Genomic DNA, 23394 nt, shown 5'->3' with positions numbered 1-23394 from the left:
TTAAGACATATCAATGTAAAATGAGAGCTAAATAAATATTCCATCGACCTAAAGTCATTAAGGACTTCAGAATTTATTGCGTCTGTAAAACGATATTGTGGTAAAGTAGAAACAGCAAAGTATTCCAATTAATTATAGTGATCGAGGGAATTCAAGTGAATTTATTATGCTCAAGTGAACCAATTCAAAATACCTAATGATAGGGCGGGAATTATATTACATTGTGTATTTGAGCTTGAAATAAAGGCAGCTATTTAACAGGCAACGCGTCAAAACTAAGCGTATGAGGGATAACGCCTCCGCACATAACGACTTCAGAGAGTCGCCCCTAATCCCTAATTTAAATTTAAATTCTGAAGCTGTATCAGCAATAGAGTGCCTTTCTACACATACTATATATCTAAATTTCAATTTAATCGATTAAGTAAAACTATATTTAATTGACTCTTAGATCGTTGTTTTATGTATTCCTTTTTTGAATCGATTAATCTAAATTTAGAACTTATAACAGTATGTGTGACAGCAAATTAAATAAAATTAGGTCGCCTCGAAAAAGTTACCGGAAAATACTAATTCTGAGGTACTAAATGTACCTCAAAGAATATTTTTCTTATTTTACTAGTAGTCGCCTGCGGCTTTGCTCACGTTTTAGGGTTTTGATTGTCATGTGTTAGGCAAAAAAGTAGCCAAATGTCTTTTCTTGGACTTCATATTTGCTGCAAACAATTTCATGAAATTTGGTTCAGCGGTTTGGTCACGAAAGAACGACACACAGACAGAGAGAGTCACTATCACATTTATAATATTAATATAGATAAAAACGTCCATTTAAGGAATTATATCTATTCCTATTTATTTCCGGAATTAAGCGTTAAGCATGATCTAAAGATGGGGACGATAAAAGCCCATTAGGCTTAGGATCGACGTTCCGTAAGTCATTGTGGTATTGATACTGATATCCTTTAATATATTATTTTTGTTACAGATCATCTCCTATACATCAAGAATGCATCAAGATAAGAAGTTTAAATGAAGTGTAGTGTCAAGTGCACGGTTGAATTGATTCATTGTCATGTGACCATCTAAAATGTTAAAGATACAAATGTTAGAATCAATCGTCAGTAATGAGGCTGATGAAAACCAGGAGCCGCAACAAAATGGGTAAGAAGAATTTATTATATTTAATCATATACCTTAAACAGTTTCACAAATCGAATACATGAAGAGAGGTATTGTGATTTCATACTCGTTATATGATTTCAGTGTCTTTTTAATTTGGTAGCATTATGTTCTTTTAGGAGATGAGTTGGTTTTAATTTAAGTCCAAGGTTAATTTAAATCTTTAAATGGTGATAGTGTACCTTATCATACACATGGAGGACTGAAAATATATTTTGGAACATTAAGGAGTTTCTGATCTATGGACAATTTATCTTCATACTTGAAATGTTTTAGATTCAATTATTATTTATGCTATAACGAAATCTATTATTAAATGAGGCCCCAAATGTGATGCGTTTCGAAGGCAAAACTTAGGATTTAAATTGGGGTTGCTAATTAAAAATAATTATAAACTCTTTCAATTGGTTATTAATTTAACTATATATAAGTTATATATAATTAATGTCTCATATAGAATCCCCAATTAAGTTATTATGAAAATCATAATCATAATATAAAGCGTGTTTGTTTCACAAGTTGGTACCTAAAATATAACATAAAGATACAAAAAATTAAACAAGATGGATTTATATGTATAGAAAACAGTAGAATCTTTCGTAAAATATAATTACTACCTTCGTAAGGTGTCGCCGGAAAATGTGTTTAAACTCATGAGTACCTTAACGACCGTAGTTTCGAATTCAGCTTTAACCAGTTTCAGAGAGTTTCGACTATAAAATCGATCGTTCGATCTCCAGGATAAGGCTCTCCTTGATTAATGGTATTTGTAGATATATCCGTACCTTAAATATTGTTTTTAGGTTTTTTTGGTATAGTCAATTAAATAGGCACCGTGGGAGTTGGCAATTAAGCTGTATATTTGTTTAGTGTGTTGAAACTAAAATTTACGTTTCTGAAATATAAATTCACCTGATATTAATGCTGTATTTACATAGATTAAAATTTTGTTTCATTAAATTTACCAAACAAAATTATTTGAGATATTTATGATATAATACATATAGTATATCTTATGTACTTAGTGTTACATAAATAAAGCTATCGATAAATGTAATAATAATTTGAAAAGCAGACTTAAATTATCTTAAAAGTAAAGTAAAGTAGCAGCCCGTAAATTTCCCACAGCTGGGCTAAGGCCTCATCTTCCGTTAAGGAGAGGGTTTGGACCATATTCCATCACGCTGTTCCAATGCGGATTGGTGGAATGCACATGTGACAGAATTTCGATGAAATTAGACACGTGCAGGTTTTTCTAGCGATGTTTTCCTTCACCACCGAGCACAAAATGAATTATAAATACTTATAGTGGTCCTTTCGTGGTTTTGAACCCGAAATCATCGGTTAAGATGCACGCGTTCTAACCACTGGGCTATCTCAGCTCGTATGAATTATCTTAATCTTTGATAATCGGTATATCTATTACAGCTCTTGGAAATAGTCGGTCATGTTTCAAAGGAAAGTTATATTACGAAGTATGGAAAACAAATGACAGCTCTGATATTTTTGAGTAACCAATCACAGCGCTTTACCTATTTATTTATAACCTAACCCACTTCAATTTGCAATTTGTTTCAGGAAAGTTATGGAACAAATCAAACATTTATTCTGAATTTAAATTGCTTTTCGAACTGGCGGTGATATTGTTTTTCAGGCTAGAAATATGACTTTGACAGAAAAGCTGGCTGGTGCTATTGATTGAGCTAAAATTCCACTAATAATAAAGTACTTAGTCAGGGTATTGATTAATTATCTAAAAGAGCTGCTGCACAAAAACGTTCGTTCGTTATTGGCTCGTAACAAAAAACATAAGAGTGTTTGGTTTTTGTTTATGTGTTATCAAAAACACACTCAGAGTGTAACCTCTTAACTATAACAGCCTGTAAAAGTCCCACTGTAGGGTTAATATGACAAGGCCTTTTTCATACGCACTGATTTAATCGCATAAGTGCTAGATACATTTTATGGGAATGAACTTTTTAAATGAGTATTTCAATATGGTTTTTGTCGAGACTGTATAGCTATTATAAGCATACACTTTCAGAAAGATATCAAAAGCAAAATTAGGCAAGAAAAGCTAAGGAAAATTAAGTAGGACATTAATCACGTAAGTAAATCCTTATTCGGTTACCTACGTTCTATTTCTTCTAACGCAATTTTGTATTGATCTCGAAGACGGCGGACTCACCGGCGCCGCTAAGATTACTTTCGTATATAAGGAACTTAGTTTTAATATTGGACATTTCTATAGGTTAGAAATAGTATATTATAAAACGGACGTTACAAGTCGTTTTAGTACGACGCCGGTCGATAACAGAGGTCGCCTGAATGTGGATGCTGGACAGGTGTATTAAATATATATTTGATTTTCTACTGCTAAAATAACATTATGCATGCTTTGGTCCGTAACTCTAGCCACGTGTATGCGTGGTTAAATAATAATTATTCGAACATCCATATTTCACATTTATAATGTTTATAGGGCATACTCTCAATCCTGCAAAGTATTGATTTTATTTATGACTAAAATATATTCTTTTAAAAGGCATACTGTAATCTAACAGATTTTTACTGTTCAATATTTTCAGAACGACGGTCAAAGCTTTTGGGTTGAGTAAAATATTTTTATATTAGAATATAAGAAGTATTTTTGCCAAGAGGTCACCTATGCTATTGACGACGTAGGAGGCATTAGGTACCTACGAACTAAAATAATTATTTCTTAAGTTCCATGGCACACTACAATTCATGTTGTGAATTGCTGTGAAATAAAGATAATAGTAAATAATCAAAATAACTTTCGTAAAAAAATCGGCTATTATGTTTCAGAGTTCAAACAACCATTCATAAAATCTTTCAATTTTTTATGATTTTTGTAGTTAATATTCGAAAAAATAATTTATTTTTGGCGTACTCAGACGATAATTAGAATAAAAGTAGCTTGTAGCTCCCACTAGACGTAGATCTAGGAGGTCTTAGTAGGAAGCCTTCTATCCTATTTCATATCGCAGGTTCCTTTTTCATCGTGCCTAAATAAATTTTAACTAATTCTGTCTAGACTTTGTCATTTTTATTCTATATACTAAACTTTTTACAAGGGAATTCTAAAACTATTACTAGTATGATATAATGAGTTTATATTGAAATTTGCAAAGTCCATTACTGACCCAGTTTGCTAGCGGCATCGCTTGTATCAGCTGTGCACACTAGTCCAACAGCGTGGTTATATACATATATAACCCGTATCAACCATAGGAATATTGTCCATTAAATCTTGTTTGGTATATTTTGAACCAATAAAGAAGGGTAAATTACTGTAAAAAAGGATTTAGACTAAAACAGTTACTCCCACCAAATGAAAATGGAGCAACGTGGTTGAATGGTCCAAAGTCTTATCTTTAAGAAGAGGACGACCTTTGTTTGCTCAGTAGTAGTTTGTAGCGGCACTATGTATAGCAGTTGCTGTTTATTATAAAGTTATTGTTGTTGTTATTGTCAGTTATAACGTTCCACGAAGAGGATGAATAAAATCAAGTTATCTATTATATATAAAATTTGTGACTCCTTTCTTAATATATTATTATGTGTATTATAATATTCACAGTGATGTTTCCTACATTGCATTCAAAATATCTCTAAAAGATTACAAATTTGTATCGTAATTTATAGGTATTATATTTGTACCAAGTTATTTTTTTTTTTTAATTATTACTTAGACTTAAGCTCAATCTTAGAATGCCTAATGGTCACTTTGATGAGGTCTAGATCTTTAGAACACACTTGATATGAAAATTCTTATACACATATTTTTAAGAAAGATAGACAGGATATTCTGTTTCTTAATAATATATACAAAATATTTAAGTTTCAATTTATTTTATTTTATCTATTTATGATATAAAAGTATGTATAAAAAAATATACAACCTCCGAAAAGATTCACTGATAGACGTCTCGTCTAGTTAAGTAAGGGCCATTACTTCTAACATATAGGCCATAAAACTGTCGTAAAGCCAAGATCAAAACAAGTAGATTTTTTTCATCTGCAAGTCACAAATATTTATAAGAATGTGAATCGTAAAAAGTTAATGAAAACCAGAGTTTGTAGTCACGACGTCGCCTTCGGACTTAGCGAATTCAAGATCAAGTGCTTCCTCGTAAATAAGTTGGCATAAGCCCAAATCTATAACTTGATATTTGCTTTTTATTTATTCATATTATATATGGGAATAAACGTTCCGAGAATATATGAATTATATGAGATAAAATATATTAATTATATAAGCTGGCGTTATTACGAGCCCCTATTCAACACGTACATATCTGCGTGCTGATTCGAATTTGTTAATAAAGGAGGTATAGAGAGTAAATTAGTGTTTCCTAGAATGTTTTTTTGTTAAATTAACATACCCTAATGACTAACAAATGTTTAGTAAATATTGCAGGTTACAGATGTTTGAGTCAGGAATATTATAGTACGCAGTCGACCAGGTTATGTAAAATGGGTTGGGAAATTAATAAGGCGCTAATTGAGAAAAGGTTTTATATGCTTTTGAATCACGGTTTCTCTATAAATACTAACACCAGGCCACTGTCTTAGTGCCTCTCTTTGCTGCGTTTCTGTTGGACATCTGTTCCATTGTTCAAAGATCGTTCGTGAATACGAAAAAAATGTATTTAAAAGTAAAAATGAAAGTCATATTGTATACTGCAGTAGTGATGCTTGCAACTGCTGGGTTAATGGGACAAGACAAATTTGACCACATCAGGTAACTCACGAGCCAAAGGCGAATATAAATATTCGCTTTCGGTGATATCACATTACCTGATAGTGGTCGGTTACACAGATACACAAATAGCAGAGCCAAGTTACAATCGCAGCAGCAGTTACTTGCCATGCATCTGTTATGATACAGAATCTTCACAGTTACATAACAAGTGGGTAATATTACCTCATACCCATCGGCTCACTGAGTATACACGGACCTCGATAAACAACAATTGAATGATAGCTTTATATCATAGTACAGTAAAAACATTAATAGCGCGATTTAGAAATTACACATTAAAAATATATAAGCGGACGATTTAAAAACTTAGTAACAATTCATTCAAAATTAAAAAAATAATTAAGTGAGTTCTTTATATATAAAAAAAACAATAATCGCTTAATTAAATTTACATAATTAATGCCGCATAAAGGGCGATTCTATTTAAATCAATTATCACATTATTAAATACAGTCACGATTTGGTAATTTATCATATCATCACTCACTGGCCATATTAATCTAATTAATTTGAATAAATTGATAGCTTTTAGACTGTACATATAAGGGTGTTCCATTCAAAAAATCTTCAAAGGACAATGATCCATATTAACAATGTTTAGAGGCACTATTCCTTTGCATATAAAATATTTATAAAAGCGAATGTACCTACTATACCTATGTACTGTTACGATTGCAATATTACGACGGTTACTCCACGGTGTATGGCGATTCCGTTTAACCAAACGGACCGTGAAACTAGGTGCCTGGAAAAAATACTTTCGTTCATACTTTTAATACGTGATTATTATAATTCGTCTTAACGATTTAAACGCTACTAGAATGTATTGGTCATAATCGTTTTAATATATTTGTCATAATTGATCACGTCATTTTTGTAATATCTCTTTAGATGTTTTAAATGACTAATTTATTTATATTTAATTTACTTATATTCCTATATACTTAGCCATTCAAGCTTATAGTGTTAGGAGTGGTGAAGGCAATAGCAAGGGGTCAGGATCGAACCTGCGACTGCGATTTTTAACATCGCTTGGTGGTCCATTGCGCTATTAAGACTCAAATGAGGTTCTATAAGTTCGAATGTAATGAGCGGTATGGCTTCATATTATCTTTTCGTGGTATGTGTGATCCTGTGCTACAGAAAAACTATTTATCTGAATCAATGAGAAGGAAATGATAATCATTGTGAACATTATTCATTACCTTCCGATCTTGAAATAATAAATAATTAAAGCCGAGATAGTCCAGTGGTTACAAGACGTGAATCTTAACCGATAATTCTGAGTTCAAGTTCCGAAGCAAGCAGCATTGAATTTATATCCTTTATATATTTTTCAATTCATCTCGTGTTCGGCAGTGACGATGACATCATCAGGAAACTTGCACGTGACGAATGAAACTGCCTCTTGTATTCACCAAGCCGTATTAGAGCAACGTAGTGATGTAAGCTCCAAACCTTATATCACATAATTTCACTTTCAAATAATAAAATGTATATTTATTTTTTTATCATCAATACACGAAATATTCCTTAAGTATATTTGACCAGACTTATCGCCATCAATAATTTTCGCTTATAACCTTTGACAAAGGTATAACCTGTCAAAGCAATGTCACTTTATCCGAGATCACAGCAAAGTATCGCTTTCAAGAAAATCTTATATTTCCAGTTTATTTGGACCCGTGGTTACGTATATAATACTAGGAAACTAAAACAAGTTAAAGACATTCAGGGTTCAGGTGATTCTGGTGCAATTATTACAATGTTATTTTCATTTGTAAAACAGATATCTCAGTGAAAGCCAAAAGGTTAAAAGTTTTTGTTTTAATCTTTATTGTGATATTGATCTTATTTTATATCTATTTTGTTTGGTTATTTGATTAAAACGTAAATGTTTTGTATATAAATGTATATGAAAATGTTTGTAACTATCTACTTACTTACTACCTGTTATAACTTACCTTTTTACTTACTATTATAGTAAAAAAATATCAAAACAATCTCTTCATAGTAACTTACTCATTCACATAGTAATTCGAGGGACATAATTATAAGGAAACTAGTTTTTGGAGACTATTAGCAATGCCTCTTTTCAAATAATTACTAACAATTTTATTTAGGCGTATAGCATTGAAGGATCACAGTATGTCAGGAGCCCAAAATCTAAGCTTGGACATTCCTCTCATAGGTCTGTATAACATTGAATTAGTTGTAAAAATATTATTGAATTAAATTAGTTTAATTAATAAAGCAAAAATATATTGGGCAATATAAAACAATTAAGATAGATTTTCGCCTTTATTTATTAATTCAACACTATTGAAAAAACAATTGTATTAATCTTATAGGCTTTTGTGTTATTTAACTACTCCTAAATAATACTCTACAAAATTTGACGTGAAAAGTATTTCCATTATATAAAATTCTAAGAAACTGCTGCTGAGATGGCCCAGTGGTTAGAACGCGTGCGTCTTAACCGATGAGTTCGGGTTCAAACCCTGGTAAGCACCACTATATATATGTATGTGCTTAACCTGTGTTTTTAATTCATCTTGTGCTTGGCGGTGAAAAAAAACATAGTGAAGAAACCGGCATGTGTTTAATTTTATTGAAATTAAGCCACATGTGCATTCCACCACCCGTCATTGGAACATATAATGAACATAGGAATATGTTCCTCTCCTTAATGGAAGAGGAGGCCTTAGCCTAGCAGTGGGAAATTTACAGGCTGTTACTTTAGGTTTTTTTTAATTTGTACTTACCGTAGCTATATTTCATATGACTTTTATTCAATATGAAAATAATTAACATACATGGTGTATGAGCTCCGTATTTACTTACAGCGGTAAGGCAAGCGATTGTATTTCAAGCACATATAAAATTAATTAGGTACTAACTTCTAAGGGAGCCGAAACTAAACTTCTAATGTGTTGACTTTAAATAATGGGGACACGAAACGAAATTGCTAAAAGTTTGAGTTTGAACAAACGAACTAGGTAGTGTCTATTTCGGTACATATATGGCCTTAGAAAATTGTTTAGTTCGTAGCCTATACATAACGTATTAATTCTCTATTAGGCAGCTTTTCTCTCGACGACCTCCGTGGTCGAGTGGTGTGTACACCGGTTTTTATGGGTACGCCACTCTGAGGTCCCGGGTTCGATTCCCGGCCGACTCGATGTAGATTACCATTAGTTTTCTATCTTGTCTTGGGTCTGGGTGTTTGTGGTACCGTCATTACTTCCGATTTCCATAACACAAGTGCTTTAGCTACTTACATTGGGATCAGAGTAATGTATGTGATGTTGTCTCATATTTATTTATTATTATTTATTATTTTGTGATATTAAGTCTTTAGGATGCCTCCTGAAGACTTAATATCATAATGTGACAGCGGAGTGGTGACAAGGTCTGTGCGTGGTACTGGATAGTATTTGGACACAACAGTGTGTCTTCATGATTATTTTACATATAATTTATATTAGCTGTTTCAAATAATACAAATATGTTTTTTATTGTTTATTGTAAATTGATATTATAAAAAAAAAGAAATAGATCCCGCTGAGTTTCTTTGGCCGGTTCTTCTCAGGTCTGAGGTATATTCCGAAACGGTGGTAGATTTTCGGCAATCAATAAGAGACTGTAAACACTTCCATTTTGAATAAGGGTTTTTGACTTTGACTTAAATTCTGAAACAAATATAGTCTAAGTTACCCCTTATTACATTAGCGATCTGCCAGTGAAAGTCCCGTCAAAATCGATCCAGCTATCAACCAGACAGACAAAAATTGTACAAAACTGATATATGTACAGTGAATACATGAGCATTAATGAAGAAGCAAATATTTTAATATCATAAAAATATTTATAATGTGACAAAAGAGAAATTGTTATGTATACCTACTTTTTGGACATAAATTAAGCAACACTAAAACTAAGTGTTTATTTACTAAAATATTTAAGTACTGAGTTATAGTACATAAAATTATTATTAATTCAAATAAATTTTATGTTTCTATAAAATGGGGTGGATGTGATTTTATTTGTATCGTCATTTGCATTTAAATAATTCCTTTCACGTCTTATCTCTGCTAAACAGACTAAGAAAAAAAGTTTCCTCCGTATAAAAGCCTAAGTCATCCTTTCAATATAAAATTAGACTTTGAAAAGGTTTTTCTTGCAAAAGAATATATTATCTTATCTACTATAATTGAATTCCGAGCCTTAACTTCTATTAGCTTTGCATTGCGATATTCTAGTCATGAGTAAAGTTTCGGAAATAACTCATCAATTTATTAAAAGTATTACCGAAGTTGGAAATTTTTTAACAAATTTTGGTTAAATTTGTTTTCCAGTAATAAGAACTAAAACACCAAAGATCATTCATGAGATAGTTTTAAATGAAAAGTTTTCAGGGACGTTTTAAAAATGTTGACTACCATATTTCAGGTCGTCGATATTTTAAATAGTTGTTGTTTTTAAAAATAACTCCTTCCCGGGTTAGTTTACAACTTTTGGTTTAGCCTTTAATTTGTATAAGCCCAAATTTTAACGTAGAAAAGTCGTTATACAAGATGAATTTTACCGCCATCTAGTTTAGACACATTATAATACTATCGATTTCATCTATCAACTAAGTAGTTCTATGAATATCTAATAGATGGCGCTATGTGTGATATACTCTTGGAAATTCAAAACGGTATAACTGTTTGTACTTACTAATAGTATGTATAATATTTATTATTGAATGTAACTGAAGGAAAGCTAATTTATGTACCAGGTTTTTTTTTACAATGTTTTTATTAAGTAATTAGTTAGCAGTCAGTTAGTCTAGCAGCGTTATACTGATATATTTAACCACGAAATCACAAAAACTATAATACCTACTAAATTGATATTGGGTAGGTAGGTTGTTTATAGGGTGTTTATCATCCTAGAATGGATTTTACGATACTCTAACCCTAAGGGGGTAAAACAGGGGTAAAGCTACAGGTTAAGCTAGTTAATTATATGACATAAAACGCAAACTAAACTACGAAATACTCATTCACATATACTTTTATTTAGTGGAGAGCCCCTTTGAAATCCATTATGAAAGGAATTTGCAAAATTTTTATAGTAGATGGGGAGGAGGGACGTCCTTTTTATGCTCATCCAGTTGACCCGTTTACGGTTTCATTCTTTTTAGCATACCAAGACAAATGAACATGTTCATATTCTTTTTTGGATAGCATACTTTAAAATGTTCTGTATGAATTCTGCGATATCATTATAAAGACTAAATAAAACATTTGTACATTAAATCAGAATATGTATTAATTCATTAGCAGATTATAAAAGAGCAAAATGTTTTTTTTTTTTGTTTCCTGATACAAAATAAATGCTCTTTGTTATTCATTGTTAAATGTTTTTAACTAAAATTCATTTAGGTTAGAATAATTTTAATAACATTTTTCGTAATAACAAAAAATAACATTTTTTTTACCTATAAAATAAAAGTAAAACATCCATAACCTTATGTGCCGGTTCAATGATTATAAATTTAATATCCTTCATAGTCATAATTGGAACATCTGCTTAAGAAATTGAAGAGTTACCATTATTCACGCTTGATAAGAAATAAGGAAAACAAAAAAACAGCGAATAGTTTCTTATAAACTCCATCACGTATTCAACAGATCTAGGAAGTCAATAAAACTCAATATAAAATTTTAATGTTATTTGAATATTAAATGATATGTTGCAAGCGACAAAATAATAAATAATAGAAAAATAATACAGGTAAAACCTGATTACAAACCAGTGAACTGAGTTTAAAACCCGATTTCTTTGCATTAGTAGGATACCGCTGTTTCCTCTTCAAATGACCAGTGATTGCTTTGATAAAATCATGCAGAACAATATGTTCTTTATTGACAGTGAATAAGCATTATTATTAGATACCATGCTTCGTCGTTAGACCATTATGTTGTTCAAATTAAAAAATCACTCCCACCTGGGAGCGCGTGGCATTCCAGTCCCTTTCCTGTTCAAGCCCTTGGTAATAGGGTGTTATAGAAAAAAAAATGTCATATCTACATCCGAATTTTAAAACAACTCTTTTAAGCATATAGTACATTCCACAGAATGTAAAGTCGTAAAAGTGGCTTGAGCGTAAATTGAATTGCAAGAACAACTTTGTTGTTTCAAATAACAAGGGATTCCCCAAAGATTTAGCATCACTGGGATCCAGATTGAACCAGTTTAAACCGGGTACATTTTATTTTATTTAATGGGTAAATATATTTATGCTCTCGGGTCACAAAATGTTAGTAGTATAATAGATAAATTAAATTTATATTACTAGGAAGTTGCCACCAACATGTTCTATTCTGTAAGAACTAAAAACTCACCTCGTATTTTATTCGTGAAATGTAGAAAAACGACTTAAGTTTAGGCGACAAACTATTTTGATGCCTTTATTTTTATTTGGAATCTGGCTAAAGTTTGGAATACATATAAAAAGCTAGAAACGAAATCTTAATATGAATTATTTTATATGAAGTAAAGTAGATATGTAAATAACTTACAATTAAATCTTCAAGTCTATTTTACATTAACTTTTCAACTGTAAGATTTACAAAAGCAATATAGCAGATGGATAAAAATACATAGTTGATAACTCATTTTCTTGATGCCTATAAGATGCTATATTAAGACTCTTCTGTACTTATATTTACTTAAACCAATTACATTTAATTCAACTCTGTAAAACGATGAGATAAGTGCCTTATGATCCTACTTGAATTAAGAATACTTTGATACGGTGTAATTAAAAAAAAACGTTATTATTACTATAAAGTTTTTTAAATATTTTGCTTCAATTAGTAATCTTTCGTAATACATACATATATTAATCAAATTAAATTACAATATTAAAACAGACAAAAGAAAAGATTTAAATTTAGTCGCACTATGTCTAGTTACAAAAACATTTAATGCCATTTCTGATATAGTCTGTGTTGGTAACTCAATAAAAACTTTTTAACGAGTTTGTTTCCTTATAATTTAATAAGACGCGTGCCGGACACGAGCAATTGTCAATGCCCAAGAACTGTGACGCGGTAAATCAACTTTTTGCTGTAAGGAAAATAATAGGGGCGCTATTGACTGTGACTTAGAAATATTATATTTCGGAAGTGTTTATAAAATATGTTTTACGAGCCGGTAATGTGGGATAATATTTTACAAATCTAATTACGAATTTAGTTCTAAATTAACTCACTTTAATTAATATTTATTTTAAGTGCAACACTGTAATTATGAAACTGTATTGGTTTATTATTCAATCTCAGCAAACAGGGGATCTGCATAAATTTAGATTATTAAACTTCATATTTAGATAAACTAATTTAAGAAAAATATTTGTATAATAATTGATTCTGGTTTTTTATTAAGTACATAAGAATACTGTACTTATTATAAGTCATAAAACATTTGCTATTGATATGAAATGTGTACTATATAAATGTCATAAAATAAATATGTAATCGTACACGTAAAAGTTTTGTATGAATAAAATAAAAAGGTACGAGACGGTTTGAAATAATGTAACGTTTCCAACGTACGTAAAACAGCTTATTCGAGCGTTTATATAGTTACAGTTACAAACGAAGCGTACGGAGTCAGTTTATATAGTACGAGACACCCTTTGTTAAAATCGTATCATTTTATTTATGATAACGTGCCATTTTTAAGGGCCATTTATTATTTTGTAAAGGATTTTACTACACGTTTAAAAATATCTTGTTTGTATAGTTACAGTTTTAAGTATATGATAATATTAATGTGCTTAAAAAACCTTTGGTAAGTAAATATTTATTTAATATAAGTGTATTGTAGATACTCCGTGATCAGGTGGCCAGATATATTTTAATTGAATTTCAAATTAGACTAACAAATGGAATACATTGTTATTTATTTTATTGGAAAATAGTAAGCTACATACATAATAAATAATCACACGAGGTAACTATTATCAAATACACGTCCAATTTTGCAGTATCTAAATATTCTCTACATAATATGAATTACATTTTCAACGGCTACGGCGCCTAAACGCCAACAATAGCAATTTATTCTGATTGCCTTAATTTATTCATTCGTTTGCGGCTGCGGCTAAACAAGTAACGTAAACAAACCAACAATACGTTGAAACGAAAAATATTAAATAACCAAAACCAAACGGCAAGAGGCAAACAAACGCGCAGACAAGTAAATAAACTTTTTTGTCCTCCCAGCTTATGACAACAGAGCTAAAATTATGAGCACTGCTTACCTTGGGGTGAACATGAACTCTCATTCAAGACCTTTATAAAGAGATAATATACATGTCGGTTGATAAATTTATCAATCATATTGCTCATAAATCCCTTCATATCGAACATTTCAATCGTCGCTATTTTTTAAAAAAAATATCAATCATGCTGTTTACATATGTCATCGCATTGAAATTATTAATACTTTTTTTTACTGTTAAGCGTTTTAAGAGTGGTTTCTTTTAAAAAAATATCAAAAGTGGACTATAACAATGAAATAGGGTAGCACTTGTGATACAAGTACCTACAGATAAATTTAACTAAGTATTATTAGCCGATAAAAAAACGCGCAAATAAATAAACTGCTTTGTAATATTTTGTGTAGTCTTTAGGTGTTGAGGTAGGGTGTGTGTCCGGATAAGGGTAAGGAACCCAGTTACAGGTAAAAGACACAACTTATTAAACCCGTAATTGGATTATACTGACCATGCAATATTAACACTTCTTATGGCCTTAACGGATATCCGTGGATGAAGTTCTATCTAGCTACAAATTTGAAAGCCTTGTTTAATTTACAATTCATGTATTTTTGAATATGACTAATTAAAATTCGCAAAACAAATTATACTTAGTGACACTGACATCTGTGGTTAGCATTTACGTAAAAAACTTAGACAAAAAAAGCTTAACAATATATTTGCGAACACCCTTGTTTATTCAAAGGGGGAGTACAGTTTCACTATTAAAAAAATATTTGCACTATTTTTGCAAACATCATAAATTCAACACCGAAATTGAAGACCCATTGTTGTCTATTGAATTTCGTATTGTTAATTGGAATATGAAATGTGTATTGCAGTAACCGGAGGCTATTTGACCCGGTACGTATTAAGTGGAATCACAATTAAATAGAACATGTTTATTCTGCAACGGAGAGTATGTTATTTTAGTAATGGATTCGTTTTTGATTCCATAGAGTTCACTTTATAATTAATTCTCATATTTGTTTGGATTGGTGGTTAAAATAAATATATTTATATATTTTGAAATAGGTAGATGGGATAGTAAATGGACCAACTGATGGTAAGTGATCACCACCGCTCATATGCATTGACTGTGTTAATGTATGAAATAACTATTTCTTACGTCTTACGTCGCCAATGTGGAACCAACCTTGGAAACTTATTATATTATGTGCCTGTAGTTACACTGGCTCACTCACCCTTAAGAGCTGAGATGGCCCAGTGGTTAGAACGCGTGCATCTTAACCGATGATTTCGGGTTCAAACCCAGGCAAACACCACTATATATAAGTGCTTAATTTGTGTTTATAATTCATCTCGGGCTCGGTGGTGAAGGAAAATTATCATGAGGAATCGTGTGTCTAATTTCATCGAAATTCTGCCACATGAGCATTCCACCAACCGCACTGGAACAGCGTGGTGGAATATATTCCAAACCCTCTCCTTAATGGGAAAGGAGTCCTGAACCCAGCAGTGGGAAATTTACAGACTGTTACTTTACTATTTTTTACTCACCCTTCAAATCGGAAAACAACAATACTGAGTATTGTTGTTTGTCGGTAGAATACCTATGTGATGAGCGGATTGTACCTACTCAGATGGGTAAAGTCCTACCACCACGCAATTAAATATAATTATGTAGTACAAAATTTAAAACAATTTGTTCTATTTAAATCAAGTTTGTATGGAATATATTAGTAAATATTTGATAACAACATTTCCTCCTTCAATCGCAATTCTTATTCAATGAATGAAAATTAACCAATCTTCAACCTTAACTTTTCACTAATTGACATTTAAAGACCGGGCGAAATATCCTTTGCATTTTTTTGCCCAAATATACCAAAGAGTTTCAAATTTAAATAGCATTAATTTTATAAGTAAAATACGTTTTATTGAAATGTTATTATTTCTTTAAATATCATTTTCTATATTATTATTAGTAAAAAAAGTTTTTATACTTATTTTATTATGCAAATATGCCCGTAATGATATTTCTTTTTTTTATGGTATACCTAAGTTGGCGGACGAGCATATAGGCCACCTGATGGTAAGTGGTCACCATCACCCATAGACAATGACGCTGTAAGGAATATTAACTATTCCTTACATCGTCAATGTGCCACCAACCTTGGGAACTAAGATGTTATGTCCCTTGTGCCTGTAGTTACACTGGCTCACTCCCCTTCAAACCGGAACACAACAATACTGATTACTGTTATTTGGCGCTAGAATAACTGATGAGTGGGTGGTACCTACCTAGACGAGCTTGCGCAAAGCCCTACCACCAAGTCAAAATTTCGTTGATATACCTACATACTTATTACTTACTTTGTATAAGTATATTTACTATATAGATAATGCATATAATTTTACAGCTTATCTTGCGTTTGTTACATTCGTATTAAGTTTAAAATTATTCAAACATTTCATTTGATAATACACACATACTCGAGCAAGCGTATTCAAGATTTAGTCACTATAAAACTTGTTATTTTAAGGAATAAAATTCAAATTTTGAAATTATTTCTCTAAATTAATATTATAAATGGAAAAGTTACTCTCTCTGACCGTTGTGTGTTGCTTGTTTACGACCAAATTACTGTACCGATTTCGATGAAATGTATGAAGCAAGCTTGAGTTCCAAGGAAAGGCATGTCTTTGTTTTATGCCTAACTCACATTAACATCTAACGAACAAACCGTTAAAAGCGACCGAAGCCGCAGGCGACAGCTAGTATTGTCTCCAAATACAATCAGTTTCTTCTATTTCGTTATTCCCCATTCATTTCATAGATTGCGTAACAAAAAATATACATTACAAAGCTGCTAAGTTAAAAATGTCTTGAATTATGTTAATCATAGTAATTATTAATAAAACAAGGAACACTTTACCATACCGCATTATAGGCATGAAATAATTTTAAACAATGTAAATAATTTAGGGTTATTTTTTCTCACAATCAAAACAAAGGCTACGTTTGTTAACTACAGTCCTTTTTAACACTTTGAATTGTTATTGAATGTTAATATTGTTTAATTAAATAGTTGTTTATAGAATTACTTGCGCTATGAAATAATGGAATATTATATGTAATTACAATTATACGACTGTTAAAACTTTTTTAAATTTTGTAAAAGAAACACCGTTTTAAATAAACTTTAATTCAGCAATTTATTTATCTTTTTTACTAACACTGGCTAATAATTCTATTAACACATTATAAAATAAAACAATCATAATCTCTCTCTGTATATATAAAATGTAATATAATGTATAAAACCTAGTCTTTTTTTAAACAATAATAAAAAAAAAATAGTCGCGTCTATTTTTGTCAACGATGTTCTGAAGTATCCACACGTCATGTAAAAGCGTTCATACAAAGTCACTGTCACGGGCAATATAAAGTCTTACACATCACAGAAGGTGCTTACAAGACGAGCTGACAGTCTCTTGAGGTTGCGCAGTGTTCAGGAAGTGAGATTTAATATTCAAAGCTTGTATTTATATCCAAGAAATTATGCTTGGATTTATTAATTTGGTGCTAAATCATGAAGATAGTTGCTATTATACTAATAATAATTAAAAAATTACGTTCTAACATTTCTTTCAGAGTTGAAACTCAGTATGAATTTAACAAAAAAGTTATTGTTGTAACCCAAGTTACTTATAATTATTTCAGCTTTCCACCAGTGAAAGTCCTGTCAAAATCGGTCCAGCCTCTCCGTCCAGCCTTACAAACAGACAGACACAAAAATAATAAAAAAATGTTATTTTGGTATATATACCGTGTATACATATACATATACATACATATGCATTTATTAAAAAGGTTATTTTTATATGACGGACAGACACTCCGACTTTTTTATAATGTCTTGAAGTTAGTAAAAAAGTTCAATATCCGCAACTATAATTTGACAAGAAAATGTCAGACCAAGTCATAATAATTATTGTCTTTATTCTTTCAATCTTGATTTATTAATATGTTAAAACATGGAAAATAGCAAATTTAAACACACGATAGGAAATAATAAACGTAAACTGTTTTAGTTTATACTTTTTACAACGAGCGGACAGTAACAAATGTCATAATGCAAATCAGATGTCACACAAAAGAGGCGCCGGCGCATTGTCATGCGAAATGAATTTTTGTACGTCCTTACAATAATAAACATGCTCCCTTCATTTTGTTTGTATGTTAAGTTAGTGTAAATTTGGTATGGAGTCGTTTTTTAAAGGTTAAAATGTCCATTAAAAACAGTTGAAATTATGATAGTTATATACGAATTTCATGAGTTACTTTCAAGTACGAATATTATATATTCCTTGTCAAAATAATATTACCTACTATTAAATAATAAAATATGTTTATAACAAGCAAGCAAGTTTTCGTCAACTTACTATTTGATGTCGTAGGTTGTAGTTATAAAAAAATGCCTATATCAGTCAAGGAGGGCCTTGAGGTTCAAGCTTGATTCATACCCATTAAATTCGGTTCTGTGGTTTACCCGTGGAAGCGTAACAGACATACAGACATACAGACATACAGAATTACTTTACAATATTAACTGATGTGAAATCAACAAGAATTCTGAACGAGGAAATTACATTTGTAAAAGAAATTACAATTAATAGTATTAGTAATTAGTTGTAGTAGTAGAATTAGATATTAAGTACCCTCAACGATTCTGTCCGTAACCAAATGTGCTACATAGGCACATTACAAAATGATCGATTTATTAGTTGAGACGTTAAACTGTAACAAACAAACAAACAAAAGTCAGCCTGTTACCTTTTGACGACTAAGCATCATAACCAATTTTAATAACATTTGGTAAGGCGATTGCTTTAATTCTGGCTTAGTAGATAGTAATATAAACCCTTACGAGGGTTAAATATAAAGTAGCAATAACAATAAAACCGCGTAAGAACTTGCGAGCAAAAAAAATAAAAAACAATTTTTTTTCTACGTGTACAGGAAGATAAGGGGAATAGAGCTGTTGATAGATCGCGTTAGATTTCCTATTTTATTTACCATTTATCTAGATTCATGTTTCTATTTCAGACTCAGTATTTTTTATCTGATGGCGGACTAGTTTCGTACTAATTTGATAATTAACTATCAAGGAAGCTGCCATCCTAAGATATACAGGCGGCATTTCACTATTAAATCTTAGATTGAATTAGATATATTATTTCCGTTTTAGTTACGAACTTCCTATTAAATTTATTTAATCAGTTAGTGATTATCTTATTCACATGGAATCAGTTCAATAAGCTATTTGACAATGCGAAAAATAAATTGTGAATTATTGTAATCAGTGTATATTATGAGTTTAAAAATGGTTATTTATTAACGAAACTTGAAAATAATACTTAATTTATTCAAAAATCAATAAATAAAAATGCTTTTTTTCAAACATTTGTCACGTGACACAAAACGCTCCTGATTGCCCGGGCTTATGATGAAGTCACTTTCTTGTAAACCTTGCTTTTCTACTATATGTACCACAGATTAAAATATAGCAAAGTGACGTCACCGACCCCATTGCAACGCCATATTGTCCAATTAGCGTTTACGCGCGTTATTTAAATATGGAATTTTTAATATGATATTTTTCGGCAAATATGTATTAGAAATAAAAAAATCAATTTTTACATGGTTCCGTAACCTCTACTTAATAATATAAAATGGATTTTAAAAACCAGTCAAATAGCCTATTCTACGATACGATGGTGATATGCAGCTGAACGTTTTGGGAACAGCGATCTTATACAAGGAAGAGCTGTTAACATTCGGTTACTGCTCGGTTGATGTAAGTGATTAATCCGATAAGATCCGAAAAAGTTTACACAGGACGAATGACTTAGCATTCTGTCTCAGGTACGGCAATAAAAACAATGTCAACTGAACTGAATAATATGAGTTCTTTACCAATGTATGTTTTACAAAGGCAAAGTTAAAAATGTCTGTGAACATTTCGGCAAAAGCGATCTTGGAGAACTGTTGGCATTCGGCTACTGCACTAAATATACATATACGCCTAGACATAAGTGCATAATGATTAATTTGAAGACCCGAAAGAATTTGCAGGACAAACAATTCATCATGCTCTCTCAGGTGCGGGAATGAATAATATTGAAAAGAATGTCAAGTTAAGAATGAATTACTTGAATTTTATTAAATCAAAGTAGCACTTAAGGCCCTGTGCTTAAACCTCAGAATCCTTATAATTTAATCACTAAAACAAAAAATAGGTCATTGCCTCTTCTTTCAAAAGGATCATTACAATAGAATTTTTCCTTGAAATAATTCGAACAATTTCGAATATCGAAATATTGTTACAATAATACAACGATAAATAAAAGGATTTAAGTAAAAAAAAACAAAAATATTTTCTTATTTTAATATGAAGATGTTCATGTATTTAAAATTCATGAAATTGATATAGTTTCATAATAGTTGCTTAAAATATATGACGCAATGTTAGGGTGCTATAAGGATTTGACAGATGAATTGACAACATCGTATGAAGACCTTAATATGACCTTTGTCCTCCCGCCAAACCACAATATAACGGTGGTCTACCGTATGGCGTCCAGTCATCTTACCCTATTCCCAGATGTGGTTTCTATAAACACAACGTTCATCTATACCGATTAGTCTATTTTAAAAAACAGACATAAATTACTTATATGGGTATTTTAATTTTCATATTAAGTTATAAACCAATAATATTCTTATTAATTTTACTACCATAGAACTGACGTTTTAAATTCGAACACTAATCTTCTGGTACTACTATTTAATAAACTACATAATATTCCCAAATGGACGATGCAGTAATGTTTAACTCAATTGAAACTACACCAAGCGTAGAAGTGGGGGTTTAAAAAAATAGGTATCAGACAACTGCCGAAATTCTCGATGAAGCTTAAAATAGCTCATTTCCAACATTGCCAGACGTCTCCACCAGTATCCGTCACAACAGAATCAAAAAATCCAAAGGTCAGCAGAGGGCGTGCATTGTCGTACTTGATGGATGGCTGTCATATTCGAACTATCAGCTATACAAATGCAAATTTTATGATGTATGACTGTACACGTGCTTTTTGTTAATAAAAAACACGAAATTTTCATTTGTAGGGGTTTGATTATATAATAATAATAATTTATTCCAAGGTATTATTCGGTTTGAAAATAATAATAAAAAAATTGATGTCAAAATTTGTTTAAAAAATGAAATTTTGTGGTGGGTATCTATTCTATAATAATCTGTGAATATTTTGTAAGTAAAACTTCGCCTTCTGTAGGTAATAAAAATTGTCAAATATATTTAATGAACTAAAAGACATTTTAAAATTAAAAAAATAATCAAATCTTTATTGTATATTGTCTTTAATTTAGTTAGTACACTGCGATATAAGTTCTGTAAAAAAATAACACAATTGAAATAATTACAATATGTATATCACAATTTCATATTAATTAAAACACAAACCGAACATTTGAAATCAACAACGACCGTTATTGAGATTCAAAATATTGTCACCGCGCGTCTCCACCCATGCGCAGGCGCATCGGGCGTGATCGTCACAACTCTGTATTTCTCTTTTTATCAGCACTTCGATAATAGAAGGGTTGGATGCACAATGCGACTCCGAATCAAGTTACATACATTATTTGAGTACATTCTGATGGTTGGCCTTTTTATTAAAACCAGTGGGCCGACGCTGACTGTCACCATTCACAAATGATTGATGGAACTAATTAATTTCGGCGTACGCGTGTTTTTTGAATGCAAGATACTTGAATACGAAATTAAAAATTGGTATTTTTGATCTATTGTAACGATTCACAACAAAGGAATGATTTTTTTTAATTTGAAAACCCTTGCACCGTTTTTTTTTTCGTGGCACGTGCTTTGTTAGGTAAAAATACTAAAAAAATATATATCGCTCGTATATTCCAATGATAACAAAATGTTCATCAAAGCATAACATTTTTATGTTTTATTTCTTCGTTGACTGAAAAATATGTCTTTAATGCTTAGATGTTTACAAATATTTGAAATCTTTGTCAAATAACTTTTCGTTCTTTAGCCTTTATTATAAAAAGCTAAAGGAATTATTATACAAAAAAAAAACAAAACAATAAATCAAAGAATAAATGCACGTGCTATGTTAGGTAAAAATATAAAAAAATTAGAGATGCGCCGAATATTCGTTTGGTATTCGGTATTCGGCGTATTCGGCATTTTTCCACTATTTGTATTCGGCCGAATTATTCGGTTTTAGTGCCGAATATATTCGGTTTGAGTATCTCTATTTTCCTGGCTACATGACATGAAATACAACTGGAAGACAAGCTTCTTTTAACCCTTTGAGTACGGAATTATTTCGAGATTTTTATGCATACGGAACGGAGTTAATTTTTTGCTATATGGATTAATATGTAAGAGTAATACATTTTATTTGGAATATAAGCAATATTGGTGATATAAATATATTTTTGAAAGTACATATTAATTACAAAATATAAATAAATATATAAATGTAACAATATAAAGTAAACACATGACGAGTCTCATTCGTCAAATGTACTCAAAGGGCTATAAGATTTATGTTTTTTATAAGTTAAATAAAACTGGCGAAGAACGTGTTAAGAAGCTAATAAATGAAAGCAATTAAACTTGAAATCAACATGTATTTTATTAACATCTTATTTATTTTCTGACCTATAGTATAGTTAACATTCATTTTACTATTTATATTTAAACTTACAAAATTAACATGATATTTTATTTTTCAAACTCAGATCAACATTTTAAATTTTAAATGAACACACTTACGTGGCAAATTATTATAAATTAAAATATTAATCAATAATATACACTATAACAGAGATACCTTAAGGAATATAAATAATAGACATCGATCAGGAATAAAATAGAACATATATAAAAAGGAACATACATATTCTAATATTTATAATTTATTAATGGTAAATTATGGTGCAGAAACACCAAGCTCGAGGCCCTCTCCGGCAAGAGTCTATTGCATTTTTCTTCATACAGGTTCCCTGCTTCTGAAAATAATC

General features: G+C 30.8%; 1 protein-coding gene across 1 annotated transcript in view; it reads left to right on the top strand.

The window, feature by feature from the left end:
- LOC124536666 (rap1 GTPase-activating protein 1) overlaps positions 1 to 23394 on the top strand; it is a 278996-nt gene that overhangs the window by 83214 nt on the left and 172388 nt on the right. Inside the window, exon 2 of the mRNA XM_047113218.1 lies at positions 986 to 1161. Coding sequence (XP_046969174.1) covers positions 1088 to 1161 — 74 coding nt within the window. The 5' untranslated portion in view covers positions 986 to 1087. The remainder of the gene's footprint in view (positions 1 to 985; positions 1162 to 23394) is intronic.

Source organism: Vanessa cardui, chromosome 17 (genome assembly GCF_905220365.1).
Source record: "Vanessa cardui chromosome 17, ilVanCard2.1, whole genome shotgun sequence".
NCBI lineage: Eukaryota > Metazoa > Arthropoda > Insecta > Lepidoptera > Nymphalidae > Vanessa > Vanessa cardui.
This window is presented reverse-complemented; position numbering and strand designations above follow the sequence as displayed.